Source organism: Girardinichthys multiradiatus, chromosome 24 (genome assembly GCF_021462225.1).
Source record: "Girardinichthys multiradiatus isolate DD_20200921_A chromosome 24, DD_fGirMul_XY1, whole genome shotgun sequence".
Classification (NCBI taxonomy): domain Eukaryota; kingdom Metazoa; phylum Chordata; class Actinopteri; order Cyprinodontiformes; family Goodeidae; genus Girardinichthys; species Girardinichthys multiradiatus.
Genome location: NC_061816.1, coordinates 458,216 through 468,681, shown reverse-complemented (window position 1 = coordinate 468,681; position 10,466 = coordinate 458,216). Strand labels below are relative to the sequence as shown.

Below are 10,466 nucleotides of genomic sequence, written 5' to 3'. Positions count from 1 at the left end.
GTGATGAAGGACAGGATTCACCAGCAGTCATCTTCACTGCTCCAATCTGAGCAACCAGGGTCTCCCACGGAGACTCCGACACTGAATACAGCTGGGTTCCTGAGGAGCACAAATATGCTCTTTACTGAGGAGATGTTCCTGGGAAGCAGCAGCAGGAGAACCAAGATCCACTGAATGAACCTACCATCTACTCCATCTACTCCATCCATCCATTCCCCCAAATAACATTGTTGTTTAAACTTTGCTTCACCTTTACCTGTGCTGTCATCAGGTTGTCATGGCGATGGCTAACTGATAATCCTGGCTCTCTCAGTATTTACTGAGCTTAGTCACATTCCTCTGTCTGACAGCAATGTTTGCTCCAGGCAAATATCAGCAGGCTTCTTCTGGTACCAGATACGTTTCAGTTTCACCTCTAAACAAAAGCACAGTGTCTGGAGATGTGTGTAAAAAATGTCAGCGTTTTATTTTAGAAAACGTGCCACCTCGCACGCTTACATTAAAGCTCGGACAAACCACATGAAAACACACGATACAAATCACAGCGACAGAAACAGACCATGCACATTTAACCTGTATGTGGACAAGCCAGAACCCGGTCCATTCAGGACCGGAGGCAGGTAACGTGACAGAGCTCTAAACTAACACAAAAACATCAAACCATGAGGTCGGTCGGACTGGACAGATCTTCTGGATTTACCTTTTATCATCTGCTTCAGTATTTAACTCCTGGACGTTCAGATTCAGTGTAATTTATTGGTTGAAGGTCGTTTGACCTTTGACTTGATGATAAACATTAATGGAGTCAAATTAAGGTGTTAGAAGGTCTTTCTGGTCTCTATTAGTAGACCTGCTAACTATGGTAGTTCTCTGCTGGTTCAAACAATAACTCCGTATCTCCTGACACTACAAGTTGGTACCCAGTTTAAACGAAGCTGGATCACTGGAACCGGGCTGAGAACTGCTGGAACATGACAGCTTCCAGGGGAACCTTATTAGAACCAGAAGGTATCTTGCTGGAATAACAACTGATTTTTTCTTGCTGGGTCAACATAATATTTTGTCAGTACCAGTCAGTAACTTGGTAAGCGATAGTACCTTCTGGGAACCGGGTGGTACCTTTCTGGGACTGATCATACCATTAGGGCATCATAGATGCATTGTTTGCTTGTTGTTCTGATCCGGTACCAGAGCATCTTATCTCCAGGGTCTTTCTCTTTTAGAATCAGACAGATGTCAGCAGTCAACGTCTTCTCCAGGACAAACCATTTGATCTGGAAGGTCCAACTGGTGCAGATCCACAGAAATAAACCCATTCCTGCAACTGAAGAAACAGGCTGAAGCTAAGTGGCTCTAAGGAGAAGCAGCCAAGGTCTTTGAAAACTCAAACTACACATCTTCATCATGGAGTCTAGAACCTGCCTCTGACAGAGAAATGTAAACATTGAGAACATTTGGTGTCGTAGATTTATGTCAAAGTTACTTTTGATCAAGGGCTTGAGTTGTTCTCATCACATCCCAGAAGAGCTAACAGAGCATTGAAGGCACCAGGGGGAGAAATGCTGCTGGTCACCCCTGTCCAGGATGACCAGAGTGGTGACCAGAAGGTCTGGATGCAACCAGAAACCCTTAGATTCAAGCTGAAAAGGAAATGTGGCAGAACAAGTAAGATAGAAGATTGAAAATGTCCAAAGCTTAGAAATCAAAACGTTCCTCCAAAAGAAGACTCCAGGATACAAAAACACAGAACGAGATCAAAAATCAAAGTTCTCCTGAAGAACAAACGGATAAAGTTCTTTAAAAATAAACTCCAACATCTGTCAGCTTCTGGTCACCTTCAGCTCCAGCTCCACCACCAACAGCAGCCTCATGATGAACTGGTGTTCCTTCTCCAGTTAAAGACGGACGCTGGTTTCTGTGGAGAAACAATCAGGTTAACACCTCAAAGTTTCTTTAAAAAGACACACAATCATTTCTAACAGGGTTTCTGAAGTCTGAATTCTGCCTGAAGATCATTTCTTACAAATTATTTGACCAACTGGACCGAAAAGTCAACTTAAATCCAGGTAAAAAGGTCCTGGACATGTTATCTTCTGAGCAGATCATCTGACTTCTACCTTCATTTCTACAGGTGAGGTGAGCTGGGCAGCAGTCTGAGGATCTCTGTGTCGACCCCGGTGGTCCATTTCTGCTAGAGAAACTCTGCTTTCCTCACTTCTTCAACCAGAATGTCATATTGTCTGGTTTACATCTGCTATTCTAACAAACGAGTCATAACTTAGAAGACATGAATGAACGACTGCAGACCAACACCGATGATGAATAACAGGCGAGGAGATAACTGGTCATGGTTCTAGTTAAAGTCTGACCTAACATCGACCTGGTTGTGATGTGGCTAAATATCAGCAGGTGTGTTGGTACCTGGAGGTCAACGGCTGCCTGGACGCTACGTTACGTTGTGGAGCTGCCTCTCCTCTCCAGGAATCTGCTCCATCAACAGGAAAGACAGGATTAGTTTGCTGTGTTTGTCTGCTTGCAGCAGTGAGGTGAACATGAACATCTCTTCTTGGAGGTTGCTGCTGCTGGACCAGCATCTTCAGACCCTCCTGCTGGTTCTAAGGTTTGCTAATTACTTATTGATTTCTAAATATATTCAACATTATTTTATTGTTGGACAAACAAATATTACATTAAAGATTTTGATGTAAATTACATATTTCTATACGACTCTTCGATTGGTCTGAAATGGTCTGAAAATGAAGAACGATTCTTTATATATTTTCAGGTTTTTGATTGTAATTGTAATAAAATGAATAAAAGTGGTTTAGGAACGTTACTGAGAAAAAGGTTAAATACTTCTGTATTAGGAAAGTTTAAAATAAAATGTTTTGAAGGTAATTACTCACAAAACTGTTGGTTTTCAAATATTAAACTTTTTTAATCTTACTGACATTTTTTCCTCTTGATCTGAATATTTTGTCTCATATAAACTGTTTTCTTTAACATTTAACTTTTTATTGCCATTTTCCAAAACTGCTTCCATACAGAACAAATATGAACAATTCAGATTCAACGTTACACAAAACAAAACCAAAAAGCTTTTGCTTGGGAGCTATTCTTCTAATAATCTTCTTGTCTATCCTGTTTGTCAAGTTCTTTTCCATCCTTGGTCGCTGTCTTTAGTTTTAAATAATATCCATTTCATCCACTTTTCTTCCATTTGTGTTTGTTGTAATCTTAGGCGATGTGTCCATTTTTCCATTGTATAGATTTCTTCTATTATTTCTCTCCATTGTTCGTGACAAGGAGGATCCACCTTTCCTCATTTCCTCGTAACATCTTTCTTGTCTGCTATTAACATTATCTTGATCAAATACCTGTCCTTTACTCTTAACTTTTCTTTAATATTGTTCAAATTACAGAGATATAGTAACATGCTACTCATAGGGATATCATATCCCAATATCTTCATTACCGTTCCAGGTACATTTATCCAAAATTATACATTTTAGGACAATTCCAACATATATGTGAATGGTCTGCATCCATTGTTCCACGATTCCTCCAACACGTCGTGTCTGTGTCCTTATATCTGTTCTTGACTTTAGGTGTAATAAAAAATCCTATCAGATTTTTCCAGGCAAACTTCCTTCATATCCGTGAACTGGTGGTTGTCTGATGTTTCCTCCACATATCCTCCCAATCTTGATCTGTAATTGTCACGTTAAGCTCTGATTGTGTGTTTAGTTTACCTATCATCATTTTTTGACATAAAGTAGATATGATTTTAATCTTCCTTCCATTGAATGAGTTGATCACAGTTTGAATCACTCCATTCGTTTCTACAGAGGATCCCCCTGATTTCTGCCCTGCAGTAACCTCTCAGTTGTAGGTATCTGTAAAATTCGTGTTTCTCCAAGTCAAACTCGTCTTTCTTTCTTGAAAACTCTCCAGTTCTCCATCCTTCTGAAGGAGACACCTTGCTGTGACCCCATTGTTTAAATCCCTTATCATATATTTCTGGCTTGAAATCATAAACTACCCATCTGAGCCATTTCAGTTCTTTCTTTATCTTATGTTTTTTAGTATTTTTAACCATATTTCCAGTGTCAATTCTGTAATTGGGTCCATGTGCTATTTTTATCTTCTCATATCTATCTTCGACTCCAATAATGCTCTGAATTGGTTGTTCCCTACATTCTTCCTCCATATCGTTCCATTTCTCCATGTAATCTGGTGTACAGCAGCACGTCTGAGCTGAGCTCCTGTAGTTTTGGGAGGTCCATATCTCCTCTGGCTTCCGGTAACCAGAGAGTTTCATATCTAACTCCAGGCTGTTTGCCACCCCAAATAAATCTGGATATTATCTTGTCCCAGGTGGCAAATAGTGTTTGGGGGACCTTTATTAGTAGTGATTGGAATAAATAAAGAAGTCTTGGCTGCACGTTCATCTTAATAACTTCACTTTTTGAGTTAAGATCTAGGGGTAGTGTAGACCATCTGTCTTTTTGTATCTCTTGGCTCATTTGATCATAATTTGCTTTGTAAAGTATAGATAGCCCTTTAGTGATATTAACCCCCAGGTATTTAAGTTCCTTCTTATTCCATTTGATGGAAAATAATTCCTGAATTTCTTTTGATGGATTATCGTTGAGTGTTAAAATATGTGTTTTGGAAACATTATTTTTATATCCTGAAAGATATCCATACTTTTCTAGAAGATGAACCAATGCCGGTAGAGACTTATATGGTTGATCAAGGAAGGTTATTACATCGTCTGCAAAAAGCCCTATTTTGTGTTCCTCTCCCTTTATTACCACTCCTTTCATTTCTTTTTCTTGCCGTGGGTGTTGATATAATGTTCTTATACACTGTATTGATTTATTACTGAATCAAAAGCTTTGTCTGCATCAACGCTTACGAGTATAGGACTTTGTTTTTTCTGTGGTACTTGTTCTACTACATGCAGACTCTTCTAATATTATCATGTGTTTGACGTCGTCTCATTAATCCTGTTCAATCTTCCTCTATTAATTCTGTTCTAAAAGAATTTCATCTTTTAGAAATAATTGTTGTATAGATTTTATAATCTATATTTAATAATGAAATTGGTTTATAGTTCCCACAGTGTTCCTCATCTCCTCCTTGTTTTGGGATGACTGAAATAATGACGGAGGTATTTTATTCTGATTGAGCGTCGAGTTGAAAGAAGCTGGAAGTAATGGTGTCGACTCTTCCTTGAATACCTTGTAGCAGTCTGCCGGGTATCCATCGCTACCTGGGCTTTATTGTTCTGTAATGTATTTATTATGGTAATGTCAGCTGTTAGAGTCTCATTTTGTATTTGATTAATTGTTGGTAAATCCAGTGAGTTTAGAAAGGCTCTCATTTCCTCTTCATGTGTGAATTCATGCTGTTTAAACAGTTCCTCATAGTATCCCTGAAAAATGTCCTCTGGTTTATCTGTTCATTTATTTGCGAGGAGGTTTCTAGTTTTATGTCCAGTACTAAGCGTCTACGTTTAGCTGATAGTTTAGCTGCCCTTTGACCTGCTTCATAATAATTTTGTTTCTTTTTTCCGTCTCATCCAGTAATATGTCATTTATTTTTTGGTTTAGTTACCTTGATTTCTTGGTATATCTTTGGGTCATTTGTTTTCTGATAATCCTGCTCTAATTCCCTCAGTCTCTGTATTTGCCCTGTAGGTCTCAGCTATTAATCTTCCTCTGAGGACGGCCTTCATGGCATCCCATAATATTGCCGGGTCTACTGTTCCATTATTATTTTCTTCAATGTATGTTTTAGCTCTGCTTTTATCTTTCTGCTGTTCCCTGTTCTCAGGTTCAGTCTCCAGACTGAATTTAGACATATTTTGAAATAAACTGAGTTTTGATCAGACACGTCTGCTCCCCATCCTGCACTCCTTCACTCTCTGATTGTCATCTCCTTTTATTAAAAACTAGTTGATCCTTGAATGCACTTTGTGAGCAGCTGAGTCATGTGTAAAGTCTTTTTCTAATGGATGCAAACCTCTCCAAACATCTATCATTCCCATCTCCTCCAAAGAGACATTAATAAATCTTGATAATTGCTCTTTAGTTTTTTGTAGCTTGTTGTATCCAACTTATGGTCCAGAACTACATTTAAATAGCCTCCATAAATTAGAGTTCCTTCTGTTTCCACCACTATTACATTAAATAGATTCTTTAAAAAATATTTGTTACTGTCTGGGGGTGCGTACACATTTACCAAAGTAATGATTTCATTTTCTATTCTTCCTTTTATTATTATATATCTTCCTTCTTTATCTTTGGATTCCTTTTTATAATCAAATTGTATTGTGTTTGGTATTAATATTGCCACTCCTCTTCTGCGCCCGTCTCTGTAAGGACTGTGGTAAATATTCCTGTAACCGTATTTTCTTTATTTTTCATGCTCTGGTTTGGATAAGTGAGTCTCTTGCAAGAATATAATTTTCAGTTTTGCCATCACCCTGTCTTTTTTAGTCAATGTATTCAGACCATTTATCTATATCTATAAGTTACCATTTCCTGAAAATATGTTCAGAAAAGCAATTTAAAACAAAACAAGTCAAAACTTTTACTAACCGAACGTAAACCAAACATCTGACACGATTCCAAACTGGGTTTCCTCTCTTCCCCTAGTCCCGTTGGTGGGTGGAGAGGAAGTCCTCACCTCTACTGAGGACCCCAGTACTACTCCCACCCTGTGGGGTACCACTCCGTCTAGACATGTCCAGCTTGGAGAACTCAACCTCTCAGTCGGGTTTTAATAAAGTATGACAAATTATGGGAGCCTAGATGATTTTAGGTATTCTCTCTTCTTTTATCAGTCTCTGCAACTATTGTGTGGCCATGGTTTCACACAGTTTTTAAGTAATTAGTCTTTATTGAATCTTCCATTTTGCTCCATATCCATTCCTCTTTCTTCAGCAGAAACATTTTAAGATTTCCGCTGGAAGTTTTGTAGCTTTTCTCTTTTCTCGCTCTGTGTGCCGAGTCTCGCTGCCACCCCGCAGCTCCCCGCCATCTCCCCTCCTCGGCTGAAGCACAGTGGCTACACTGTGGTTCGTCCACAGTGTAGCCACGGTCCTTCATGTCCTGCGCTGCTGTCCTGGTACTTTCATATGTCTTCGTTCCATTAATCCCATGAATCCATATTGTGGCGAGCGGTGTCTGGAAACGTATTCCTTTCTCTTTCAGTACTTCTTTAATGCCTGAATATGTCTTTCTCTTCTGGACTATTTCTGTCAGGTAGTCGTGGTTAAAGTAGAAAAATCATTTCCTTCGTCTCAAATTGTAGGAAGTTGACCATAATTGATCTGGGTGCTGCATTTAAGTTCAGTTTGTGGGTGAGGGCTCGTTGAATCTGGAGACTGATCAAGCTCCTTCTTTAAAAGTTGTTCCAAAAATCCTGCTGTTGAGCTCCATTCCTCGTCCTCTGGCACTCCAAAGATTCAGATATTGTTTCTCCTCGATCTCCCTTCGAGGTCGGTTAATTTTTCTTGCATTTGTCGTGTGTGCACTAGCATCTTGATTAGCATCTCATTAGCATCCGTCTTCCAGTCCTCCACCTCTGCTATGTACATCTGGGCCTCGCTGATGTTCGCTTGCTGTGCCTGTAGCTCCTGGTCATTCTCTGACAGCCTGCGGTCTATTTCTTGTCGAAGGTTTTTTATTTCTTCCTTCATTTCATTTTTCAGCTCGTCTTTGGACACGGTTAGCTCCTGGCATAGCTCTAGTTTAAGGGTTCTGATATTTCCCCTCATCGTTGAGAGCCCAGTTTTCAGCATCTTTGCGTTATCGTGTTCGGCCATTTCCTGGGCTGGTTCTTTCTCGTGTTCGCTAGTTTGGTGTTCAGAGATTTCTTCCATTAAAAGTAGTTCTTCGGCTTTGTCCTGCTTTTGGTCATTTTTCCGGCTTCTTCTTTTGTTTTTCCCACTCATATCTCGGTTATGTCCATCGAGGTGCTATTTGGTCGTGGGTATTTTTATGCGACTCTAGAGAGTTATTCACTTATGCACCTACTCTCTCCGCCATCTTAAACCAGCCCATATAAACTGTTTTAATGTTTTTTAGCAACAGTTACTGATTTGATAATGTTGATGGTTTGTCTGCAGTGGTTAAAGTCTGTCTCTTTTTAGCCTCTTTGATGCATTAGAAACGCTCTGTAGATAACAATCATGTATAATCTTTCAGTTTAAAAACATTTTAGTATCTAAGATTGAGATTTACAGTAAACCGGTTATGTTTAGAGAGTTTAACAAGAAGAACGGTGGAGTATTTTCTGAGTTAGGAGGAGAAATGTTAACAGAAAAATCCAAACCAACATAATAACCGTTTCAGATGAATTCACAGCAAGGTTCAGGTTAGCTTTAAATAAACTGACAGGGAAAAGTAGGAGCACTTACACTTGCGTCTGCCGGACAAAGTCTGCAAAGCGCTGATCTCTGGAGCACAACTCGATTATTCTGAGACGTTCCTGGATCTCCTGCGGAGAGGTCAGAGTTCAGCGCATGGAGATCAAGTTTATGTAAGCGCCCAGCAGGAGGTGAAGTAAAAATACTCGTCTGCATAGTACAAACATCCTGCTGAGCCTGAAAACGTCTGAGCCAATAGAAGCGTCACAACATTGGGTCGGCTCGGCCTGAAAAGTCCAAATCACTCGACTAACGTAATAAACTGAAGCCAAAGCTCTGAGGTGGAGGTGAAAGTTGCCTGATAATCAGGAACTCTCTGGAACGGTGAGCCACAAATACAATAAGTTCAGCTTTGCTGTTCTTCCTGATGCTGGTCAGAAGGTAAAACTTCATAAACAGCATCAGGAAGAAATGACTGCAGCAGCAGAACCATTAGTTAGCTTTTAGTCTTCACATGACTACATACACAGAGCCTTGTGAAAGTATTCGCCCCCCCTTGAACTTTTCAACCTCTTGCCACATTTCAGGATTCAAACATAAAGATATAAAATTCAAATTTTTTGTGAAGAATCAACAACAAGTGGGACACAATCGTAAAGTAGAATTAAATTTATTGGATGTGTCAAACTTGTTTAACAAATAAAAAACTGAAAAGTGGGGCGTGTAATATTATTCGGCCCCCTTGCATTAATACTTTGTAGCTCCACCCTTTGCTGCAATTACAGCTGCAAGTCTCTTGAGGTTTGTCTCTATCAGTTTTGCACATTGAGAGACTGAAATTCTTGTCGATTCTTCCTTGAAAAACAGCTGGAGCTCAGTGAGGTTGGATGGAGAGCGTTCATGAACATCAGTCTTCAGCTCTTTCCACAGATTCTCCATTGGATTCAGGTCTGGACTTTGACTAGGCCATTCCAACACCTGGATACGTTTATTTGTGAACCATTCCATTATAGATTTGGCTTTATGTTTTGGATCATTGTCTTGTTGGAAGATAAATCTCCGTCCCAGTCTCAGGTCTCTTGCAGACTCCAACAGGTTTTCTTCCAGAATGGTCCTGTATTTGGACCCATCCATCTTCTCATCAATTTTGACAATCTTCCCTGTCCCTCCTGACGAAAAGCAGGCCCAAACCATGATGCTGCCACCACCATGTTTGACAGCGGGGATGGTGTGTTCAGGGTGATGAGCTGTGTTGCTTTTACACCAAACATATCGTTTTGCATTGTGACCAAACAGTTTGATTTTGGTTTCTTCTGACCAGAGCACCTTCTTCCACATGTTTGGTGTGTCTCCCAGGTGGCTTGTAGCAAACTTTAAACAAGACTTTTTATGGATATCTTTGAGAAATGGCTTTCTTCTTGCCAATCTCCCATAAAGGCCAGATTAGTGCAGTGTACGACTGATTGTTGTCCTATGGACAGACTCTCCCACCTCAGCTGTAGATCTCTGCAGTTCATCCAGAGTGATCATGGGCCTCTTGGCTACATCTCTGATCAGTCTTCTCCTTGTTCGAGATGAAAGTTTAGAGGGACGGCCGGGTCTTGGTAGATTTGCAGTGGTCTGATACTCCTTCCATTTCAATATGATTGCTTGCACAGTGCTCCTTGGGATGTTTAAAGCTTGGGAAATCTTTTTGTATCCAAATCCAGCTTTAAACTTCTCCACAACAGTATCTCGGACCTGCCTGGTGTGTTCCTTGGTCTTCATGATGCTCTCTGTACTTTGAACAGAACCCTGAGACTATAACAGAGCAGGTCCATTTATACGGAGACTTGATTACACACAGGTGGATTCTATTTATCATCATCAGTCATTTGGGACAACATTGGATCATTCAGAGATCCTCACTGAACTTCTGGAGTCAGTTTGCTGCACTGAAAGTAAAGGGGCTGAATAATATTGCACGCCCCACTTTTCAGTTATTTATTTGTTAAAAAAGTTTGACACATCCAATAAATTTCATTCCACTTCATGATTGTGTCCCACTTGTTGTTGATTCTTCACAAAAAATTTTAATTTTATATCT

The 10,466-nt window shown here is 39.9% G+C and overlaps 1 protein-coding gene across 1 annotated transcript in view; it reads right to left on the bottom strand.

Moving 5' to 3' along the window:
- Positions 1-443: 443 nt before the first annotated feature.
- Positions 444-10,466, bottom strand: part of LOC124861152 (titin-like) — a 35,946-nt gene continuing 25,923 nt past the window's right edge. Inside the window, exons 19-21 of the mRNA XM_047354674.1 lie at positions 8,432-8,511; positions 2,422-2,485; positions 444-1,915 (exon numbers count right to left, since the gene is read on the bottom strand). Coding sequence (XP_047210630.1) covers positions 2,452-2,485; positions 8,432-8,511 — 114 coding nt within the window. The 3' untranslated portion in view covers positions 444-1,915; positions 2,422-2,451. The remainder of the gene's footprint in view (positions 1,916-2,421; positions 2,486-8,431; positions 8,512-10,466) is intronic.